This window comes from Dendrobium catenatum, unplaced genomic scaffold, assembly GCF_001605985.2.
Source record: "Dendrobium catenatum unplaced genomic scaffold, ASM160598v2 fragScaff_scaffold_1557, whole genome shotgun sequence".
Classification (NCBI taxonomy): domain Eukaryota; kingdom Viridiplantae; phylum Streptophyta; class Magnoliopsida; order Asparagales; family Orchidaceae; genus Dendrobium; species Dendrobium catenatum.
Window position 1 is genome coordinate 4,534,547 of NW_021320019.1, and position 25,250 is coordinate 4,559,796.

The following is a 25,250-nucleotide window of genomic DNA, read 5'->3' on the forward strand; positions in this document are numbered from 1 at the left end:
CAATTTCCAAAAATAAATAGCAATGACATATCACATAAGAACTCATAAGTCATCAGCACTGTAATCACTAAGGGGTTCTTCATTTGAATCATCATTATGGTGAATTGCTCTCTCCCCTTTCTCCTCTTCTATAGAGTCAAATGTCGGACATTTACTTCAAGATTTATGTAAGTTTTAATATATATAGCGTGAGGCGTAAGCCTCATGCCAGTGGGGCGAGGCGGGCTTCAAGGCGGGCCTCAACCAAGTTGAGGCGCAAGCCTCATAAAAAGAACTCGAGGCGTAAGCATCGAGGCGTTTTTTACTGGAATTGCGCATAGGCGGGCCTCAAGGCGAGCCTCATATTGCGCAATTTTAAACCATGCTTGAAAGCATTGAATTTAATGCATGCATGGACCAATTAAGATTCTTAAAACTGGAATATGATTTTCAAATTGTACTTTTTAGTGATATTACATTTTCCTTTTGAAGGCTTAGTGTTGTCTTGATAATAACATGGTTGTGTTACCCCATTGATTAAAATGAGCATTTTCTAGTACTTATTGCTTTATTTATTTGCAGGTAAGGACCATGATATAGGTGAAGCATTGGTGAAAACACTCCAGACTACTAGATATTCAATAGATGAGAAGTTGGACAAAAGTTTCATCAATCTCTTTAACGTGAAACCTTTTAGTTCATCGCAAGATGCAAATGTTTCAGAAGATAGAACTACAGTTGGAGCTGAAATAACCAGGAATCTGCCAGTGAAAGATAGTGTTGAGGGTGTGCATATTGATCCCATGGACAGCTCAAGCTTCAAAGAGAATGCTAAAATTGAGAAAAGTGATATGACGAGGGAAATTGAGTCTGACGATTCTGTTGAAGAAAGTGATTATGAATCAGAAGGCAATCATGATGAAGTTGATCAGGAAATTCTTTTTAACCATGATCAAGAAAAAGCTGAATTCCACAATGGAAGGATGAGACGAAAAGCCATTTCTACTAATTTTAAAGATTTAGAGGTACTAATACTTCTGAGATCCTTTACTTCCTGCCTGCGGTAGTTAAGTTGGTTGCAAATTATGCTTGATGTAAATTATGCTTAACATGGTAGGGATGGTAATGAATTGGATTTACGGATTGGTTATAAATGTTGGATTTGGAATAAACTTGCTTTCATTTTATGATATGCATAATTTTTTTTCCAGGATTTTGATTGTTCATTTTCTTTTTGTTGGGCCTCTGCTGGTGTCTGTATTACATGGGGGAGTTTTTGACTCCGCTGCTGCAAATATTCCATCCTCTTATCCCTTGCGTTGTAGCAGTTAGTTTGTTATCCGAATTTCCCAGTTTTGAAGTTATAAAATTTTGATCGTAACATTTTTTGCTTAGTGCGCTGGACATTTATTTTTCCACCAGCTGCAGCTATTGTACTATCCAAATATATTTTTTTTTCATCTTTAGCATCCTTGCTTCCTATAAGAGTTATACTCCCCAGTTTTGAACGATAGGATCTATTCATTCATTCAATAGCGTTAGTGGGATGCCAATCCAACAGATTTGGTTTTTATTGGATAGTCTACTTTTGATTCATTTATGGTCGCCATTTTTAACTAGTTAGATCTTTTTCATAAGCATGCTGCATCTCATATACTTTCTATATTACCTTTAATCTTTATGCTAGCTAAGCTTCCTTAGCTCTATATTTTACTTGGCTATATCAGCACATTTTTCTGATCTCTGTCATTCTTGAAATAGATGGCGATATTATTAGTAGAATTCAAGTTGAATGGTTGAAGTTGAGGAATGCTTTGGGTCTGTTGTATGATAGAAAAGTACCACTCAAACTTAAGGAAAAAATTTATAAGATGGTGATGAGACATGCAATGCTTTATGGCGCAGAATGTTGGCCATTAAAAGAGAAGCATAATATTAAGTTAAGTGTTGCTGAGATGAGGATGCTCAGGTGGATGAGTGGATTTACTCTTAGAGACAAGATATGAAACGAGCATATCCGTGAAAAGGTTGTAGTAGCTTCAGTGACAGATAAGATTAGAGAGAGTTGCCTTAGATGGTCTGGTCATGTAAAACGGCGGCCTTCCGATGATCTTTTTAGGAGAGTAGATGTATTAGATTTGGCCTATTTTAAGAAAGATAGAGGTCGTCCTAAAAAGGCTTGGTTAGAAAATATTAGAAATGACTTTTCTTTATTAGATTTAAAGGAAAATTTGACTTTTAACAGGATGCACCGGAGAAAAATGATTCATGTAGCCGACCTCACATGGTGGGATAAAGGTTTGATGTTGTTGTTGTATTAGTAATGTTTGGCACACGTTTGCCTTGCCTTTCTGCTTAATTTTTAAAATGATTGGTACTGTGAGCTATTTTTCTACTTTGATTTTCCTTGTTGTCTAAAGTTCATATCCCCAATTGAGGATTATCTGACCTCATAGTGGCTAACTTTTCTTGCAGGATTCTGAAGAAGATGATGCAGATAACCAGTTGAATCTCAGTTCAGAATCTTCTGACGGCAGTGTTGAGGGCACGGACTCAGGTACTTTATTTTTTTGCACTGTGTAGTCAGTTTTGGTTGATTAAGTGGGATGCATATCTGCATATATTCTTGGACTCCTTTATATTATTGCTGCTGCTCTTCTTGCTCATTTCTATAACGGTCATCGTGAATTTTTTCATGGCCATCCTTATCGTTTTTGTATCTATTTGTTCGAATGGACATTTTTATGTCTGTTTTGGACACTAGTGTGGAAGGTAGGTTATTTGGTAGAAGATGCTAGATTTTTTATTGTGGCCATCAATTATTCTATTTTGGTGAATAATTATTTTCTGAAATTAATAACAAAGATGCAGAGAGAGGAAATGATTCAAAGTGGAAGGAGTCTTTGATTGCCAGAGCAAGGACGAGGCAAAATATTAATCTGATGCAACTTGTATATGAACATTCTTCGTCTAACCCCGTAAGCACTGGGGTAATAACAGGTAGCAATAGTGAAGATAGTGATGATGATGAATTTTTCATACCAAAAAGTGAGTGGGACAAGGTAACTCTAACCACTTTTTATCAATTTGGCAATTTATCTAGACTTGTTATCTCTCATGTTACTCTTTGAATAAGCTAATCATTGGATTTTCTAGATCTCATAATTCATTTTACGTACACTCCTCACCGAGATTAAGATGTGCTATTCTTATGAGGGGAAAATAATTTTAATCCTGCTTCATGTATTTCCTGCAGAGGATCATTGAGAAACCTGACTATGATGATATCGATGTTGAGGACTGCTCCAAATTGGTTATTCCACAACTCAAGGACTGGTCTAATGAAGACCTCATCAGTAATATCCGTGATCGTTTTGTCACAGGAGATTGGTCTAAGGCTGCTAAAAGAGGTGAAGAGGGAGATGCTGAAGAAGAAGAGGAGGAAGCCCTTTATGGTGATTTTGAAGATCTGGAAACAGGTGATGTGTTCAAAAACCAGTCAGTAGATGATGCTAAAGAAGATGAAGTTATAGAGATGGAAGATCCTGAAGTGGAGGAGCGAAGGCTTAAAAAGCTTGCTCTTCGTGCAAAATTTGACGCTCAATATCCTTTTCATTTAAGTTGTTTTGATATAATTTAAAAACTGATTAGCAGTCGTTTATTGTTTATTTACTATATAACCTTTGCATATTTTGAACGTATTTAATTTTATTGTTGTGCGTAATAATATCATATAATATGATAATAGTAGTTTATTAAAATTCATCTCAGGAGATTATGTTGTTTATTTTTTTAAGTAAGTGCAATAGGTGGTATGAATACATGTTTTTAGCAGTTGAATTCTGTTAAAACTAGGAATTTGAGAGGGAAAAGCTTAGCTTTATTGCATAATTTCTTCCATATTTTATAGATCTATACAAGATATCTCAATAAAGAAACAACTAATTATATATTTAACACATAATATCTCTAATATACTTTTTCCTAAGTTAGTTCTTTTATTATGGAAAGGAGTCAATTATCTCTGTCGTGATTCATGAGAGTTTTCCACGGATTGCTCTCTGTGACTGTCGGATCCTTTGCACTAGAAACAACTGGATTTCAACACTCCCTCTCAAGCTTGGAAAAGCTAGGAAATATAGACTGTCATTCCAAGCTTGTCAATCATTCTGAGAAAGGCAGAGTTGTCCAATTCTTTAGTAAGGATATCTGCAAGTTTATCTTTTGATGAAACATGGTTTACACATTAGACCACTGTCCAGTTTTTCTTTAATGAAATGTCTGTCCACTTCTATGTGTTTGGTCTTATCGTGCTGGACTGGATTGTGCGCTATACTGATTGCTGATTTATTATCATAATATAGTTTCATGGGATCATTCCACTTGATTCTTAGGTTTTCTAGAAATATCTTGATCCATAGTAACTCACATATTTCCAAGGCCATAACTTTATATTCTGTTTTTGCACTAGCTCTTGCCACCACATTCTATTTCTTGCTCCTCCATGTAACTAGGTTCCCTCCAAGAAACGTGCAGTATCTAGAGGTTGATCTTCTATCTACTGATGATTTTGCATAATCTACATCTGTGTATGTTTCTAGAGTTATTCCATGGTCTCTTCTAAAGAGTATACCTTTTCCTGGATTTCCCTTAAGTTAGTGCAGTATTATGTCTACTTCATGCATATGAACCTATTTTGGATTCCGCATAAATTGATTGACCGTACTTACAATAAATGCTATATTTGGTCTGGTGTGGGAAAGGTAGATTAATTTTCCTACCAGTCTCTGGTTGGCCCCTTTATCTACATTTAGATCTTCTCTAACTTCCCCCAATTTAAGATTCGATTTTACTGGTGTTGGTGTTGGTTTACAAGCTAGTTTACTTGTTTCTTTTAGAAGATCTTTGATGCAATTTTGCTGTAAAAAAAAGATTCCTTTGTTGGAGTGGATTACTTCAATTCGGAGAAAATATTTTAATCTACCAAGTTCTTTGATGTCAATTTCTTTGGTAAGACATTTTCTTAGACTATCTTTCTCCTCTTCTTTATTTCGAGTTAGGATAATATCATCCACATACCCTAATAATATTGTGAGTCCCTTTGAGTCAGAGTGTTTAAAGAATAGTGTATGGTCCTCTTGACTTTGTCGATTCCCATTAAGAAGCACAAACTTTGAGAATATTCCAAATCAGGCCCTTGATGATTGTTTTAGCCCATATAGGGATTTTTTCAACCTGCATACTTTGTCACCTCCAGATTCTTCCTTTAATCCTGGTGGTATTAGGAATTGTTTTAGAAATTTATAAAAACTTGATTTAAGCACAGTAACAGTGAATTAATGTTTCACCAGACGGGATTTTAAGAATTTAAGATTATCAATATTGTTATGGAAATCAGCTACACTGTAGAATAACAAGAACTAAAAATAACTTCAATCATAAAACATAAACTTAAATGCTTTAAACTTTAAATCCACCACTTGACAGTTATAAAAGCCACCCTGAGTTATCCTCACTCACGCTCTTTGAAAGGTTTAGCGGAAGGAGAATCTTAGCAATCCTAACGATGTCACCATAAGTGATAGGACGCCAAGTGTCTTGATCCACGGAAAGTTAGTCGGAAGGGGAGATGCGGGTGGATGTCCGATGATTTTCCAGTGTCCGGAGGGTAGATGTTCTTTGAAAGAAGGTGCCAAGGTGAATAGGATGATATTGACGTAATCTTTGACGGAGTCGTCAACTTCCAAATTGAGGTCGAAGAAAGGGGATTGAAGAATATCCACTAAACCTTGCGGGTTGGAGTCGAATCTGTGGTCATGCTCGGGATCGGCCATGCACTAGTAAGAAAGTCGGGAAGGGATGATTGTCTTCTTCTTCGCTTGGAATATAACTTATGAAATAAGAAAGTCCAAGAGGGAGGAAGAAGGAGAGAGGGTCGGCCAAGGGAGGGGAGGGGTTTGTTTTGTGATGTTAGGGTTAGGGTTTGGAATATGGCAAGGTAAATAAAATCTGAAATTAATTTCAGATTTAGTTGAAATAGGAAAGGGGTTTGAATTTTGAAAATTTGAGTTTCAAATTCAAATTACGGATAATGGAAGTAGAGAGAGAGGGCTAGGGGCCGGTGGCATGTATGGGGGAGAGGGGAATTGGGAGGGAATTTAAAACGTCCTAAATCATGATTCTAATTTAGGAAAAGAGTAATTAAATCAAATCTAATTTAAAATTAAATTAGACTTAAATTTAGGAACTTGCCTAATTTAGCTTAGTCATTTGAATTTCAAATTGAATTCAATTCTTTCCCCAAATTATTTAGGCTAATTTAGGTATGTAGTAATGATGATTGAAATCATCATCAAGAGGGCAATGGAGGTGTGGCTGGCGGCTAGGAGATGGGTTAGGGAGAAGAGGCCGAGGTTGTGGGCTAGGTTGGCAGTTATGGACGGGAGAGGGGCTATGGGTCGGCGGGTATGAGGAGGGTAGGCCTAGGTTGGGCCGGCGTCTAGCTGGAGGAGGTGGGGATTGAGATCGGCGTCTAGGAGGGAAAGGGGTGGTCAGTGGTTTGAAGCAAGGAGTCGAACCACGAGCTCGAGATACTTCAAACGATTGGTGGGTATTGCTTTTGCCCACACCTTGGGACTTCACCACTCAAAAACTCACAAGCTCTCAAGAAGAAGAAAATCAGGAATATTTTTCATTAATCAATCATTAACCCTGATACAAGACTAAGGGCCTCATATATAGGTCTCAAAGAGAGAAGAAAAGAAAAGACTAAAATGCCATTAGTGCTACAACTAAAAATAATAAACAAGGTGCAATTGTCAAACTTGACATAAAATAAACTAATATATGAAATATATAAAAAATAAAGGCTCCTAATCGTAGCCGTCGATATAAATGTCCTCATCAATCTCTTACTCCAAGTCTCCATGTAAGAATGCATTTTTTTCATCTAGTAATGAAAATGTTTATTTTCTACTTACTGAAAAAGTTTTGGATGCATATATTTTATTCATAGTGATATATGGGGACCCAAAAAAATCCCCAATATTTCTGGGGCACCTTGGTTTGTATCATTCATTAATGATTGCACTTGAGTCTCTTGGATCTAAAAGAAGATGCATTTGGTTTTTCAAAAGATACCAAAAGTTGTTTTAATTTTTGATATCTTCTTTATTGAATTCTCTGAAGCTGGACTGTGTTTCTGGGTTGGGTTGACTTGTTGTATTGTTGGCATGGGATGTGCTCTTTATTTCACTTCTTTGATTCTACTCCTTACTGGGGGGTTTTCCATATATTTTCCAGCACGTTCCCTTTGTGTGTTTTGGCTTCTTGCAATAACTATACCAAAGAGAGTTTTTGTTTTTGAGTTGCAGAGTCCTTACCATTCTCCTTCCATGGAGCTTCTCTGGTTATCATTGCTGAGCTCTCAACGACTTTTGGTTCCAGCATTACACTTCATCAGTTTTCTTCAGCGTGAATGAGAGCAATTGTTTCATTTACTGATGACGTCTCCTCTTTGTCAAGGATTTGGACTCTGACTTGATCAAATACTGTATGTAATATGCAAGAAAATCATAAACTCTATCTCTCTCAATAAAGTTCTTTAGGATCGCAACATCTTTTGGATATCTTGTTTCTATGCATCTATAGTGGTCAAGTTTTTGCCATAGATTTTGTAGAATGGTGGCATACTTAATCACGATCTTGCTTTCTTGTTTTGTGCTCTCTACTTTAATTTTGATTTCAAAGATTTGAGCAGCATCCCGAGCTTTTGAGAAAGTTTGTCTGGCGGCATCCCATATGTCCTTTGCAGTGGAGAAGAACATAAATGTATCGCTAATTTCTAGAATCATCAAATTCCACGACCATGACATAATCATGGAGTCTGCTTCATCCCATGCCCTAAATTAGGATCTCCTTCTTTTGGTCATCCTCTGAGGAGGTGGTGTATTTTTCTTTTCCCCTTTAAGTAGGTATTTACAAATTGAGACCACTTTAGGTAGTTCTTCCCATTTAGGCGATAGGAAGGTTGCATGCTTTGGAGGCACCTTATCCTTGGTGCACCATAGACTCCTAAATTTGGTCAATGCTCTGAGAGGAATTAATTTCTAACATTATAATAGTAATTAAGACTATCTGTATGACCTTGGGTAGCAATGAAGGCTTCCCGAAAAAATAATTTTTTCTGATCGATAATACAGGTCAATGATAATTTTTTTTTCTCGGGTTTAGGTAACAGGTTGAGCCAAGTCCTTAAAAGACTTGGTTCGGGTAACTAGGGCACGCATGGTTCCGCCTCTCCAGCTGCAAGCGGGAGCCTTGGTGTCGTACTTCGGCTTCGACTTCCGGTTGACTTCTTCGTGCCGATGGTGTGTGAGGTACTTGCGATTGGCTTCATCTTCCGGTCGTCTTTTGCATGCCGACGGTTTTTTCTTCCGATCCCTGCTTCTTCTTCTTTTCCTCCTTCGGCTTCCGGCTTTGTCTTCCAGTCGCTTCTTCTTCTTCTTGTCCTTCGGCGATCTACGATCTTTCTTCCTTGGCAATGAAGGTCGTTGGCTCTGATGCCATGTTAAACTAGAAATTTGAGAGGGAAAAGCTTAGCTTTAGTGCATAATTTCTTCCCTATTTATAGATATATATGAGATATCTCAATAAAGAAACAATTAATTACAGATTTAACACATAATATCTCTAATATACTCTTTCCTAAGTTAGTTTTTTCATTATGGAAAGGAGTCAATTATCTCTAGTGTGATTCATGAGAGCTTCCCACGGATTGTTCTCTGTGACCGTTGGTTCCTTTGCACCGGAACGGCTAGATTTCAACAAATTTTGGTATCATTAGTATAATCTAAAGTATGGGTGTGATCAATTTAGTTTTTTGGCTTTTTGAAATCAATTGTTTTTTGTTATGTTAATCCAAAAATCCAACTGATTGAATACCTCTTTAAAATCAAAACTGAACCAACTAAACTTCATGAAGTTGCTCAGTTAGAACTATCCAAAACTGAATTTTATAAATCTGAGATTTGAATTCGATTTAGAAGCCATTCAGTCAACAGTTTAAGCACCAGTAAGACTTCTGAATTTTAAATTTGATTACTAATTCAAGGTAAAATAATTATAAATGAAATTTATTGCTTTAAATTACCTTTGTTCGGTAATTAACTTTAGAAAACTGTAGGTGTTACTATGCATATGAGAACATCGGTTTTTCAATTGGTTTGATTTCATACATGTAAAAACCTAATCAAAATCGTTAAACTGGAAAATATCCAATACAAGAACAAAAAAACTGCAGTCTTTCGGTTGTGTCGAGTTGGTGTTGATGGTTCTATCCATGTAACACAATACCTAAGGCTTCATTTTGGATAATTTTCTTATTATTTTGTTTTTCAAATCACAATCATAATTTCTGTTTGACCCCAACTTTTTGCTGCTTTCAAAAAAGCTTTTTGCACTAAGAAAGTACTTTCTACAGTAGTTTAAAAAAGCTAGTTTCTACTGCAACTTTATTGGTTAGAAAACTATGTTTCTAAAGTGACATGTAAGAAGTATCTAGTTTGAAATGGGCATTGTAATTTGGTTCATCTCAATATTATAATGATAATTTGTTCTATTAGAAAATAGTTACTTATGAAATCCTAGCCGTAAAGTATAAGTAATGTAGAACTAAATGTGTGAGTAATTATGTAATGCTGAAAATGCACATCTTTTTATTAGAGCAACAATAATTACGTTTACTTTTAGCAATTTAAACAAATATTAAAACAATAAGGAGATGATTTATGCTTAGGCCAAATTACAATATAAAAGTTATAACCATGAATAATCAATTCCAATCACAATTATCATAGCATGACATAATTCAAAGGAAATCCCTATGTTAACATATAGATTATGCATTAATTGGATCCACTCACTCACACTTTTGATGTAGGCTAAACGGAGATAGGTTGCACAACCTTTATGATGCAGCAAAATAACGGGAAGGCTTAGAAAAACAAAATACTTGGAGGAGAAATTCACCCTTTTCAGGACTTGGAAACGATCCGTCACTGAACCGGAGAGAGTTTTTTGTCGATAGCGGCGGCGTCGACAACAAATATTAATTTTCTTCATTTTTCAGGACTTATTTATATGTTTTACTATCAATATCATCATCATTTTATGCTTACAACTAGTATCTCTCTTTTTATATGATTAGACTGCGATAGGATCATTTTTGGTAATTACTTTATGTTTGACTTCTCCTTAAATTTGGCATACGTATGATGGATCTGAGCTATCGGATGAAGAAGATGGTAATCTATCTAATTTGAGTGGGATAAACATCTTTTTTTGCCTTCGTATTTTGTCCTTTTATCTTGATGTAGTCGGTTCTTCATGTTTGGAATCTCTTTGACTCTGGCATACATATGATGAATCTGAGATATCGGATGAAGAAGATGATAAGGCTAAAGGGAAAAATATTTCCTCAGTTGGTGCCAATACTGGTAGCTACTTTGACAAGGTATACTCATTTGAGTGTTTGATGTTCCCTCCCTTTCTCTCTCTCTCAATTTTGACAAGATATGCTCTTTTGAATGTTTGATGTTCCCTCTCTTTCTCTCTTGTTTTCTATCTCTCTCTCTCCCTTTCTCTCTCACACACTCTTTGTACCAACACTTCCACCACCTTTCTTTCTTTTTCTGCCCTCACAAATTAAAAGAAATTCTCAAAATCTTTTTTATGAGACTCTTTTAGTATGCCAACCCAAGTTTGCAAGTTCTGGTACTGTTTGACAATTTAGCTTTTTGCGTGAATCTGAGAAGCATATCTGAAATCTGCAGATGAAAGAAGAGATGGAGCTTCGTAAACAGATGAACATATCTGAACTCAATGAGCTTGATGAGGCTACTCGTGTAGAGGTTGAGGGCTTCAGAACTGGAACATACCTGAGGTTGGAAGTTCATAATGTTCCATTTGAATTGGTTGAACATTTCAATCCACATCACCCTGTACTGGTTGGGGGAATTGGACTTGGGGAAGACAATGTTGGTTACATGCAGGTTTGAATGTGTTCTACTTTCTTTCCCACGTATCTATAAGCTTTTTTGCTCAGTCAACTGATCTCTGTTTTTAATTTCATCATCATCCAGGCTCGCCTGAAGCGTCACCGGTGGCACAAGAAGGTGCTGAAGACCAGGGATCCAATAATTGTTTCAATTGGTTGGAGACGTTATCAAACGATTCCTGTCTATGGCGTTGAGGATCAGAATGGGCGACATCGCATGCTGAAGTACACACCCGAGCATATGCACTGTTTTGCAATGTTTTGGGGCCCTCTTGCACCTCCCTCTGCTGGAATAATTGCCGTGCAAAACTTGTCCAATAATCAGGTATTGCATGTGAATGAGTAAAGTTACTTCTTATTTTTAACACTGCCTATCACATGTTCATGAATTTCAAAATACAAATTTAAATGATTTTTGTCATTGTTTCAAACGAATCCATGAAAAATGTAGCCATGCCATTGGGTTCCATTTGGATCTCTTTCTTGGGCAGGTTTTATTCATGTAGCTTCAGTTTAGACTCACCTTGAAAATGCTTTAGCTTTTGTATTCAGGTGTAGTTTCATCCCTTTATTTTTTGATTGATCACATAGCATGGATAGCTAAAAAAATTTGGGAATCAACGTATCTCCGTGCATAATTTAGCTATGATTAATTTCATTTTCTTGTATCTACATTTTTTCTATTATTTTCTTCAAGGTTAAAGCTATTGTTTCAAGCATATGTGATCATATTTGTTTGATTAATCCTATGTACATAAACAGTTTTAGTTTATTTTCTTTTTGATCAGTTTCCTTTTTAAACTACTTTGATTTGTGCCAATTTGTCATTATAATATTGTTACTGATAAAAAGGTGGATTTTGTCATGTAGCCAACCCATGGGAACTATACCTCTTCAAGGATCCCTTCTTTCCATGACAAGGCTGTCATCCTGAAATAACTATATTGCAATGTGTTGAAGACCCCACTCCTTCACTTCCTTGCATCTGCCCTCCCATATTTTCACCCTAAGTAGAAGAGCCGTTAGTCCTATTATGCAGCAAATCATTGTATGATCTATTGAGCACACGGATTGAGGGGCATAGCCATTAGATATTCTCTCTCTTAACCCTTTGGATTGCAATCCATATAATCCTCTGCATATACCTAGCTATCGTACCCTCTTTCTAAGATTATTTATTTATTTTGTCTAAATTTTGCCTATGTTAAGAAAGGTAAAAATTGACCCAGAAAGTTTTGGTTAGAAAACATTAGAAATGATATTTTTTATTAGGTTTAAATTAGAATTTGACACTTACCAAGACACAATGAAGAAAAAAGATTTGTAGCTGACCTTATGTAGTAGGATAAAGACTTGTTGTTATTGTTGTTATTGTACTTATTTTATGTAAATTGTATTTGTCTTTTTTCATATGTAATATTCTTGGAGGAGCCTATAAATATGTCAAATATTTGTACAAAAATTAAATAATAAAATTCATATTAATTTTTTCGTATTTTTATTTTTTAATATAATATTGGAGCAAGGTTTAGAGTTTCATTCTTCTAACTTCAATTCTCTTTTTCTCTTTTTTCTTGTTGGAATTTTTCCTTCTCTTCGTTAGATTTGGATTTCTTGACTTCTCTTTCAAGGAGTGCATCATGAATAATGAAAATTAAATTATGGGAGAACTCTAGGGGCTACTAGCCTCATATTATTTGAATGAATAAAAAATATTCCGATGCTTCTAAATTGTGAAGCATTAAAAAAAAAAAGAGACAAAAAAGAGGAGAAAAGAAATAAAACGGGGGGGGGGGGGGGCGGGGAAAAAAAAAAGAGGGGGGGGGCGCGAGGAAAAAAAAAAGAGAGGAGAAAAGGAAATGAAAAGAGAGATTTATGTGATTCGATCCTCATACCCTTGATAAAATGTAAGCATTTTGCACGCTTTTCTTAGTGTGACGGTGTAAGAATAAAGTACTCATGTACGAGCTTTTATACCTGCAGAGAAAAATAACGCATTTTCACATAGGTATTCCTAAAGACCAGTGCATGCCTTTCTTGGCGTGGTGAGATTGAAGACCACGACCGTGATGTCGCCTGACGCCGATTATGCATGTTTTTCTTGACGTGGTGGGTAGGCTAAGACTCCTGAAAATTCTCCTAAACTGGGAGATGCCTGGAGGTTGTTGAATTTTTCAGCAAACATGGGACTTGACTTAAGCTAATTGACAAGGAACATAACTTGCAAATAGAACCACAGGGAATATAACTTGAACAAATAACAGGGAGCAAAATTTGCAAGTCAATAAATAGGGAACTAGTCTCTGAATTAATAAATGCACAATCGCACTAAAAATGCCGATAGTCTAGGTCACTCGAATAAACATCAATGAACAAAGCACAAAATAAATGGCATACAAACTCTCAATGCACACGAATGGTGGATAATGAAAATTAAAGCGGCTTGTGACATTCAATCTACCAATTTGCAACTAGGACAAGTGACTTGCAAACCCCACAAAAAAGGAATTTTGATTAATGCACTAATCCATCGGAGAAACATCTCAAGTTCATGATGAAGCTTGGTCCTCTCACATTCAATGCAAGTCAACATGAAAGCAAGCATATCGATCCCCTGCAAGCGGAGGAGGTCATTGTACAATGAACATAATAATTTGATGCATTTGATGAAGTTCAAAGCACATGAAGTTTGTACACAGTCAATGCCATTCAATTCCAAGAAAGTGTGCTAGCCTGCCCGCAAACAATTTTATTCCTTATGCGTGCTTACAAGATCTTCGTTATAAATGCAATAATATACTTACGAGCAAAGCATGGAGAACATGCAACGAATGTGACAACCTTCTTATGCTCAACATTAGTTAGCTTGCAAATGAATACACTAGTTCACCTACAAGAGACGACAGTGGATAAACTATGAATGCAATGGGCTCGTTATAAATACAAATAAGAGAACTACATATGCATATATTAGCCTACTTATGGCTGTCAACAAATCATGTGCAATAAATGCAAGGACACTCGTAAAGTCAACAACAATCAAACCTCCAAGAAAAGCGATAATTCTCTGCAATCAATGACAACTGATATGCAACGAGTGTGATAACTCCTCCATATGAACACAGTGCGTTGTTTACAAACAAAGGAGATGAACTTGCAATGAATGCAAACATCAACAAGTAGCAATAGCAGGTTTAGTATGCATACGACAACCTGCTTGTAGATTGAAGTAGCGACACTTGCAAGCAATGGTAGGCGATCCATAATATGCATAACGGCCTGCAAATGTGCACAGGATCTTTCGTAGAAAATATGGTACCTTCATATGGGCACTTGTAATACACACAGGGGTCCACCTACTGGTAACATGCAACCAATGCGACGGGTCTTCTGTAAACATGAACAAGATTAGCACAACATACTATCCACCGTCAAAAGCAAAAAACCTATGGCAAATGCAAAACATCTACGAGCCGCTGTAGGAGATTCGTCATGTACGTAGCGGTCTATCCATGAGCTAAACTGGTGATTTATGGATGTTTGCTGACAACCTATAGACAAGTTCAACAAAGATCGTATAGCACGATCGCTTGCCTACAAGTAGCAACAAGCAATCCGTAGCGAAACACTACGACTCACCTGCAAGCAGAAGTAGGGAGTTTGTAGTGAAGACTTTGGATTGCTGATAGATAGAAATAGGAAACTGCTAACGTCGGGTCATCGCACCGAATATATTAGCTCATTTATAAATGAAATGTGGAGGACTCCTAATGCATAGTACAGTGCATTTGCAGGAAGAGATATACTCCTATGAGTTAAATTCGGAGAAAATAACATGCAAAAGATGAAATGAGCTAAACAATGCCATTGGATCAGTAAAATTCACACAAGTTGACAGAAGGCTTTCGCAAGCCCCTTAAGAAAACTCATGCATCTTCTAAATGATGATCGCTTGCATAATTAAGCATATTCAAATATTGCCAAAACACCCCCATGCATTGAAATGCACAATGATGCATTTACATCATGCATATACACATTGCAAAATACAAAACACATCATACAAGCATATTATCCAACATGTAAAATACTTCGTGTAGTGGCAGCACACTATGCTGACTTGCAAATACATTATGCACTGCATAAAAGTCCTGAATCGTCATGCAAATTTATTATGCATGCAAACAGACAATGCACGGATGCATTATACATACATATCATATAAATACACTATATGCTATGTTAATGTAGCATGATACTACATTGCATATCAAAATATCATGCAAGATGCAGTGCAAATACATCATACATTATGTTTATACATTAAGCTGCCAAAGAACATATCAACATATCATGAAAGCACGATTAAGCATTATGCAAATGCAATGTCAACATACATGCATAAATATAAATATACAATTTCATACTTGGACATGTCAGCATGCAAGTGAATATATCAGTGTATATGCAAACACATAGTTATGTTATATATACCTCTTGCGTTGCATATAAATAGCCACCATACAAATGCATCATGCAAAATGCATGTAAAAGTATATACCTGCATGGTCCTCGATGAGCATGGCGTACGTACACATGTGATGTCTGAGGATGCCGTGCGGGTCAAGAAATGAATTTAAGTTCAAGCCTAATTCTCCGTCAGCAAATAGGCAGACTCAGCACGCCCTGAATCATGGAACATATACATGGTCGTAATGCCTACCGAAGTATTTGATTTTATACGTTCATATTAGGCCTTCATGATCTCTTACAAAAAAATTCACATATCTAAATGAATATCCCGGTTTCCAGCATCCGCACAATAATTTCATTAATTAGGAGCTCGACCCAATTCTCTATTTGCAAGTAAATGGAGTCGACAAGGTCTAATTAATGAGATGATATTATCCATAAAATCCTTGATGATGGTTATGTTGACAGAAAATCTCAACTGAAACAGACCCAAACGTTCAAAGTGCCTCCAAATTCTCATTAAATATATTCAATTGAAAAGTACTTTAGCTCACAAAGAGCTAATGTCTAGTCGTGAATATCACTAAAATTCATTCTTAAATCGTCACCTGCCTGTAACAAAGTGGCACGTGCCCTCTAACTAGTGGTTTCGTCGTAAAATGACACCACATGTAAATATTTATAACTTGGACCCTCTAACCAGGGGGTCTTGCCACTAAATGACACCATTAAATTACGGTCATGGTCAGTGCCCGCATGTTCCCCAACAATATTAAATCTTTGAGTAATGAATTAATAGGATATGACCAATAGGACACAAAGCTCTATGTCAATTAAGGTGGGCTCAAATCTATCCCCTTAAGCAAATATTCGCAAATCAATTTTTGAAAAAGTAATTCTCTAAAAAAGTTAGATAATTCAGATACTCGTATCATTTATGTAGAAATAGATAGATATTTCATAGAAGAGAAATTGAAGAGTGGGTTGATTTATATTTCATATATATCAACATGAAATCAACTTGCCAATATATTCACCAAAGGACTTTGCAACCCCATGCAAGAATATTATAAGAAAATATGAAATGATAGATTTGCACCATCAAGTTTGAAGAAGGGGGGGGAGGGGTGATGACATGGGCTCTCACATCGTGGGGTGGGACCCACTCCACCTCCTTGCATTCATCCATCCCAAAATATTGCCCTAGGTAGAATAGTTGTGGGTCCTCCGATATAGTGAATCATAATATGATTTATTGAGCACTCAGATTGAAGAGATTAACAATTTGATCTTCTCTCTCTCTTAATCATTTGATTGCTATCCACGTGCTCCTCTCTCTACACCTAGTCACCGGCCTCTCTTTTTTAAATTATTTATTTATTTATTTTGTGCAACTTGCATTTTTTTTTTCATATGTGATATCCTTGGAGTCTATAAATTCCTCTAATTTGTTTACAAGAGATGAGCAATAAAATTCAAAGTAGTTTGCTCATATTTATATTTTTCTACACAAAGTACCAAATATCTGTAGTATAAAGCTTCCCTAGAACTCATTACTATGTCGCGTGCAAATTAGTTACTTAAATTTATTTCTTCCTCGAGAAAATTTTGCTTTTTATGTGCAGGTTCTAATGAAAAATTGATTGTTTTGATGTTTTTCTTCAGTTGTGGACACCTCGGTCAACTTGTATTCCAACTTGATGTGTGATGGTAGTATAGATACATCTAGGTGGCTTATTTATTTCTATTTCCGAAAGGATATCATTTCTTATTTTGAATCCACTTATAGTGACCATTTGGGAAAAAATCATTCTCTGCACCTCTTTGTTGTGTCATCACTGCCTTATTTACCTTTCTCCATTACGTGGATCTCTCAGATGATAAAACTGTTGTCATTCTTATTTTTTTTGTTAGTTGTTTTTTCTCTACACTTAAACTAAATCTCTAGCATTATCTTTGAAACTGAATTGTACGGCGCATTTGACCAAAATGATCTCCTGAATTTTTGTAAAGGACTAAAATGGCCGCTGTCTATTTAAAAATGTCAGTTTAATCACTTGAATTTTTAATAGAGACCTAAATAATCCCACGGAAGAACTAATTTGTGAAAACCAATTGAGAGAAGAGCGTTCTCTCTAACAGTGGAAGCTTGCGGAACCTGTAAGCATGTTAGAAAAACAGAGTTCGGCAACCAAAGCAGAGAGAAGAAATGTAACTATAGAAACTCATAATAATTCCAGACTATGACTTGCAGGTTTTAGTGTATGTGTACAAGTATGCGGTATGTAAAAAGCTGCACATGTTAAAGATTGATAAGAAATAAAGGGTGGAGTTGATTTGGTTTGTTACAAGTCAATGGAGATGATTAAATTTGAAGAAAGTGTGCAGAAAAGGAGTCTTGCTTATCAAATTTGCTACTTATAAATTTGGTCCTTATTTAAAGAGTCAGAGGATCAGATTGATACTTTTATATTGTCGAGGACTATTTTGTTCTTTCGGAAAAAGAAACACAAATTAGAATGCTGAGCTAATAACTTGGTAGTATTGTTTTATTAAACAGTGAACGAGGAGAGAATGAAAGGCCATTATTTTCTAGGTAGCCTGGGCACATATTCTTGAAGAAGCTCTTCGGCCAATTTAGAAGTTCAAAAAAATTTAAAATGGAACTTCCTATTAGTCAATGATGTGGGGCTTGGGCAGTGGCTGTTGGTTTTTTTTCCTTTTGGGGGTTTGCTTTGGGTGGTGGATGCTAGCTGTAGCTTTAGAATTATGTGTATTCGCTGTGGAATTGAGTTGCTGCTTGCGATTCTTGTGGCTGTGCAGTAACAACGTTGCTGAAATTTCAGATTTTCAGAAATTTTAATTTGTGGGTTCTGTTGGGAGTATTTTCTGAGCCTCAAGTTATTGACATAATGTGAATATCTGTCGTGACTACTTGACTCCTGAAGAATTTTTGCTATTCTATACATCATTGGCTAGACTGTTGGGATTTGAAATCAATGTGCAGTAGCTTATGGGACGAATTGGGATTTGAAATTAAAAAGTTGGATTTTTTATTATCTTTTGGGATCTTTTTTTTAAGATAGATTAAGTTGAATGTTCTGCGAATTTACATTTACTAGTTTAGGAGATGAGAAGTCTATAAATAGTTGGTTTGTGACATGTAATGATCAACTTTTGGCTTGAATTAAATTTTTCTTTCTAGTTTAAGTTGTGAATACAAGTTAAATTTGTGATTTCTTTGAGAATAGTACAAATGTGACTTATCTAATTTTTAGGTAAGCCATCTCCTTGTAGTGGTGTGAGGTTTAATTTTTCATTATAAAATTGTTCTTTGTTTTATTTCATCAACATAATGACTTGCTTAGTTCTCTTAATTTCTTTGATTGCACCAATTAATTTTTTATCATTTAAGTTATAATTCTAGTATTATATATATATAAAGAAAATAATATGTTGAATTAACTATTGTCTTGCATTCTATAAATCCTCAATTTTTTACATGTATTCACATTACACATTAAATTAATTACATTAAAAAACTTTTAACCATTAACCTTTTTTCATCTGTCAATGATTAGTTGTAAGTGATGGTAAGAAGCAGGGGGATAATATGTTGTTTGGTTGAAGGTGAGTTTACCACCAATCATACTAGTTTGGGTGTTTTCTTGTGAGTGTGTTATACGAGTTCGGGTTTGTAATTTCTTACACCGACATATTTGAGAGGCTGCTTTACTCGTCTCGGACAGTCGGACTTACTAATAAAGTACGTTCCAGTATTTTCCTATTTTGTTCATCTAGAACTTACCAGTAAAGTACTTTTCAGTTATTTTCCTCTAGATTTCTACCATTTTATTATTAGCGAGTAAAGCGGGCTTTTGTTCATGATGGTACTATGAACTTCTGGGTACAATGGACTTTTGAAAATTTTTATTTTTGCCCATGCCTACCTGAAGGGTCAAGTTTAAGCGTAGGTGTGAGCTCGTCAGCTCAATTTTCGAGCTTTTTTTCTATAAATATACATGAATATTTTTTCATTGTAATTCTATTAATGTGTAGTTCAAATGCTACTATAGGAGCTTCTTTCTTTGTTTAAGTGCAAACATCATTTCGACCATGTATCCTTCAAAATTTTACATTCATTTATGTATTTTGATCTGCATATATTTTAAGATAATAGATTTTTTTTTGTATTCTTGCTCAGTTGCCATCAAATTTAGCATAATATATGCTTTTGCCAGGCCTGCCTTATGGCCTTGCAAGTCCAATCTGCTAGGCGAGTTCTTGTTGTCCATCTATATTAGTAAATGCTAATGAGAAATGAACATAATAAATGTGTAGACTGAACTGAATGCCATGAATTACTGATTGTGAATTTTTCTCTGCCCTTTAGGCATCTTTCCGAATTACGGCAACTGGTGTGGTGCTTGAGTTTAATCATGCTGCCCGAATGATGAAGAAGATAAAGCTTGTTGGCTATCCTTGCAAGATCTTTAAGAAAACAGCTTTAATCAAGGACATGTTCACATCAGATTTGGAAATTGCTAGGTTTGAAGGTGCTGCTGTTAGAACTGTGAGTGGTATCAGAGGACAGGTCAAGAAGGTAAGCATTCTAATATTTTCTTTTTATGTCTTTTATTTTTGGCAATTGAAGCAGACCACTTGATTGGCATAGGCTCTTTTTTTTTTTTCTCTGAAATATTGTCAATAATGAAACTAGCAATCGAAACCAAAAGCCAAAAGGAAAAAAGCATGGGGAAAATTGATGAGAGTCTCGAGATGAAGTGTATTCTTATGATGAATACCAAATCTAATAATTCTTTGCATAATATCAGTTGGAGGAGAAATTATTATGTGCGGAGTTTGGACGTAGAGTTACGTCCGGACTCCAATAAAAACGTAACATGTATCCTTGTACACAATGTATACAAATTTATACACACAGTATACATAATGTATATATTATGTATAAAAAAAGTTTGTACGCACTGTGTACGTAATTTTGTAATTTGTATATAGTGTGTATAGTTGTACACACTATGTACAAGGACACATGTCACGTTTTTATTGGAATCCGGACATAACCGGACTCCACACGTAATAATTTCTCCAGTTGGACAGCCTTCTATATGCATTTATCTCCTGCTGTTATATGTTTGTGTTGCAGCCATATCTGCTTAGGTTTTTTTGTTAGCTTACCTTTGCTTTGCCTCACAATGATGTAAGGCTATTCTTCCTACAGTATTATACTATTATGAGCATCTTTAATTTGATGCTGCTTAGCTTTTGTGTTGTTTAGCCTTTACTTGGAGATGTAATCAGCTTCTTTTCCATGACACAGGCTGTGAAGGCAGAATTAGGCAACAGGCCAAAGACAATGGGAGGAAATATAAAAGAAGGAATTGCTAGATGCACATTTGAGGACAGGATTCTTATGAGCGACATTGTTTTCTTGCGTGCTTGGACTCAAGTCGACATCCCTTGCTTCTTTAATCCAGTAACAACTTCATTGCAGTCCCGGGATCAACCATGGACTGGCATGAAAACAGTCGCTGAGCTCCGCAGGGAGAATAACATTCCAGTTCCCTACAACAAGGATTCATCCTATAAGGTTTTCACATTTCATCTGAATTTCATGGAGGTTTTTTTTTTTTTACAGTTTTTAAGAACTCAATCTTCTACTGTCACCGCCACCGCCATCAAACTCCAAATTTGTTATCATGTTGTTAGCTAAGGGCATCTCCGACTGAACTCCAAATACTTGAATGGCGTCGCTCGCGAGCTCCAACTGAACGGTAAAACTTCCTCTATTTGGTTGCGGGTGAACAGTGGGACGCCAATATTAGCGTTGCATTGTTCATCTCTGCTATTTTTCTGTCTCCACCGAACTTGCGGAAGAAACGCGCCAAAGAAGAGAACGACCGTTACCTTCCCAAAAGGGGGCAAAATGGAGTTCGATTGGAGATGAATCACAACACGACATTTTTGAGTGAAAAATGAGATTTTCGGTTGGAGATGCCCTAATGTCGTTGCCAATCTAGTGACCACCATCAAAATTATTATTTTTAATATTAAAATAAGAAATAAAAATTGATGTTTGTATTCCATTACATAATTGTTTTTCTTACCTTTCAACGCAGCCTATTGAGCGCCGGCCGAGGAAGTTCAATCCTTTGGTGATCCCACAAAAATTGCAAGCAGACTTGCCATTTGCTTCAAAGCCCAAGAACAAACCTGCTCAGAAACGTCCCCTTCTCGAAAAACGCAGGGCGGTTGTTATGGAACCTCACGAGCGGAAGGTTCATACCATTATCCAACACCTTAAGTTGATCAAGAATGAAAAGGTATTCTGTGAGAAGCTGAGGATTCTATATGCTCAGTATACAATTTTTTGCTTGAATAGTACGATCTTGAGTAGTGTTAGGGCTGCCATTATTTTGTATACTTGTACACGTTACAGATGAGGAAGCGTCAGCTAAAGGAACAGGAGAAGAAGAAAGAATATGAAGCCATGAAGGCCAAGACGGAGCAGGTGCTGAAGAAACGTAATAGAGAGGAGCGAAGAGATAGGTACCGAGTTCAGGACAAGCAGAAAAGGAGAACAAGGAGAAAAGTAGCATAGGCCTGAGTTACCAATGTTTAGCTTGGTTGGTGGGCGAGTACGGTTGAGAACCCTCAACCCGTGCTCAATTCCTCTCGAGCGGCAGCGCATCTTAAGTGGGGCCAATTAAGTGCTGTCAGGAGGTTTCAGGGGTGGATGCCTCTTCTAGGTTAGTCGAGAATTAGTCACGTCGCTGAGTGCCCTTTTGGATGTAGCAGCGGGTGAATATTTCGTTCAAAAAAAAAAAAAAAACAATTTTGTTCATTAGGTAGTGTCTCTAGTGTTTAAAGGGATTGGATGTTGGAGCAGAAATATCCATTATAAATAAAATAGCATTATTTTGCCTCTTATCATTTTTAGTATAAGTAAGCAATGGAATATTGTTTTGATTGATCACTTTAGTTTATGCCTGTTTAGAGGCATCACAAGAGATTAGGCAACCTAAGAATGGGTGAATAGGGCTTAAGGACTTTAATTTTGTCAAAAGACTTTGGCTGCATTAGTTTTATAGATAATCTTTTCATTTTAAGGATGTCTGTGATTATGGCCATGATGTTAAAATTTTTAATAAATTGTGAGTGCTTCAGTTTTTGTTTCCTAATCATTAGGGCAAAGTAATTTGGAAATACTTTAAAATATTAAAATTTTTATAAATAATATTCAAATTTTTCTATGATTTTATGAAAGTTGTTACTATTTTGAAAATTTTCAAATAAATCTAGAGTGATAACTTGAGGAGGCTTTTTCTTTTTTTTTTTTTGAGGCATCTTGATATCATTGGTGTAATGCTTTTTCTATATAGTAGTGAATGAGGGAATATGAGAGAGGGAGAGAGAGAAAAGACTTTAAATGAGAGAGGAAAAGAGAATGTAAGATCACTAGCTTCCGAAGTTTTTTTTTTAGATAACTTAAAGACTTTTTGACAAAATTTTATTTGATTTTAAAATAACAAGTTTACTATAATATATTTTAAATCTAATAAAGAAAGATCATTCCTAATATTACTATAATATATTTTATTGCATAGCAAAAATATTTTTTCCCTATATTTTATAAATTTGGCCAAGAAAGCAATCCTTTGAAATGGTAATAAATGCGTAAATTTTGTAATATTCAAATAGTGATCTTAGAAATATAATTTTTAATTAGTTCATCTTAATTGTAATTTAAGATAATACTTTAATTTGTGAAACACAAAAAATTTCAAGATAGTTTTAGGTTATGGTGGGTTTTTTCAAATAACATGCAATGTTTTTTTTTATATTTGTGGTGATAACAATTTTGATAAACGTAAATTCTAATGGAGTTATCAAGCAATATGCAATTTTTTTAAAGTTTTTTTATTACTAAATTGTCAAATAAAAATTCAAAATTTTTGGATATCAATAGTAACTTTAGTTGAAGAAAAAAAAATCTTGGTTATTAAAAACTTCAAATGTTTTTAGCTTGAAAAATCAAATCCTTCTATGATTATCTTATTTTTGTTGCATTTGATTTGTACATCAAGCTTCTTAACTTTTGATTTTTTTTTGAAGTTCTTGGCTCTGATACTAATAAAATGTGGAGTCTATAGTATTTTTATAGTGAAGATATCAATTTGATAGATTTCTCTTTAGGATAGTGGTGGAAGGGTTATGTGAGTAGCAATGAAAAGAGTGTGTAGGTTTAGATGGATTTTGTATTGAAACTTTTATGATGTATGAAGATAAGTTTTTCTTAGAGAAAAGATTTATAAATTGTAGATCACATATTTTGGATATTAGAGGATTAATTATGATATTTTATACATTTTAGTTTAGTGGTTAAGAAGTTCTGATATTTTTAATCATGTTGCTCATAATAGAAGATTTTTTCTTTATATTAGATTTTTCGTTTTGATATCTTACGGTTTTTGCGGAGAGTTTTAAAAAGGTCAAATTTGTTGGATTTGATAGAGTTTAAGATTTAGTTTGTGTATAGAGGAAATTAAAATTGTACTAGGAATGATGAGTAATGTGAGTGTAAAAAGATAAGGGCTCATTAAAGCTCTAGGAGATCAATAACCAAGCTTCATCGAAGAATGAAGTAGTCTCTAAACTTTTTCACATGAAGTTTTTACAAATAAAAACTAATTTTCGTGTCAATTTCAGGTCAGTTTCGGGTACTGGGTCAATTCGAACCTGACCCGATTTTTAAAACTGGTTGATTTATTGAACTCGTACCCGACTCGTTTTGGGTCCAGGTTGGCCCTAACCCGAATTTTTCTGGGTTGGGTTCGGGTCGTGTCAAAAATTGGCACCTCTATGTAGACTCCAACCTTCACATATTTGAGAACAATTGGGAAAAAACCCCTATAAAGAACTTCAACACACTTAATGTTTGATGGATGGAGTTTGTAGGCTTTCTACATCTTATTTGCTTCATATATGCATGCTTTTAGCTTGTGCTCTTAGCTTACTGGCCAATGGGCAGGTGTCTTTGACTGCAAGGAGGTTCTTCTCTAGTGTTGGCCAAACGACGTACATGATGTTGAGTGGTTGATCTAGCAAGTCTATTGTCGGTGCTGAGGTCATTCATAAGGGATTTTTCATAACATTGCTCACTGCAATCTTTTGCTACATTCTATTTACAAGGAGAAATAACTAGGAAAATCAATGATTACCGGATGCATTTTCCTATAGTGATTTCTCCAAGATCAATTTCTGGCGGTTTTGTAAATTTTCGGCTGCTTTCCGACGGCAAATTTTACGCCGGTAAAACATGTGTAGGAAAAATATTTGCGGCGGTGTTTTTCAGTTGTTTTTTGGCGAAAAATATCCAAAAATTGATTTAAAAAAAAAACCTGCCATGCTGCCTGCCAGGCAACCTGCCCGCCCAAACTCCCACCCTGTCCGCTGAAAGAGAGAGATGAATCACTTTTTTATTCAATTTTCAAAATAAACTAATAAAACAAAAGTCCTTAAGGGGCTTTTTCCCAATGCCTAACATGATTAGAAATTTTCATTAAGTCCTAAGTGAAATTCTTAGCTATATTTATTGATATTACATAAAGTTAGCTCACACTCTCCTCTGTCAAATACTAAAAGAACCTGTCTAAAGTCATAAAATATGCTTTAGCTCTTTTATGGAATGACTATGTGCACCCATGTGAATATATTATTA

The 25,250-nt window shown here is 35.5% G+C and overlaps 1 protein-coding gene across 2 annotated transcripts in view; it reads left to right on the plus strand.

Moving 5' to 3' along the window:
* LOC110111170 (ribosome biogenesis protein BMS1 homolog) overlaps positions 1-22,460 on the plus strand; it is a 40,330-nt gene extending 17,870 nt beyond the window's left edge. Inside the window, exons 8-18 of one of the 2 annotated variants that reach the window (XM_020842928.2) lie at positions 562-1,004; positions 2,455-2,536; positions 2,845-3,041; positions 3,236-3,582; positions 10,396-10,492; positions 10,812-11,030; positions 11,121-11,360; positions 19,902-20,111; positions 20,850-21,119; positions 21,649-21,852; positions 21,969-22,460. In XM_020842928.2, coding sequence (XP_020698587.1) covers positions 562-1,004; positions 2,455-2,536; positions 2,845-3,041; positions 3,236-3,582; positions 10,396-10,492; positions 10,812-11,030; positions 11,121-11,360; positions 19,902-20,111; positions 20,850-21,119; positions 21,649-21,852; positions 21,969-22,130 — 2,471 coding nt within the window. In that variant the 3' untranslated portion in view covers positions 22,131-22,460. The remainder of the gene's footprint in view (positions 1-561; positions 1,005-2,454; positions 2,537-2,844; positions 3,042-3,235; positions 3,583-10,395; positions 10,493-10,811; positions 11,031-11,120; positions 11,361-19,901; positions 20,112-20,849; positions 21,120-21,648; positions 21,853-21,968) is intronic. The other variant, XM_020842929.2, reaches the window with a different exon arrangement.
* The last annotated feature ends 2,790 nt before the right edge of the window (positions 22,461-25,250 follow it).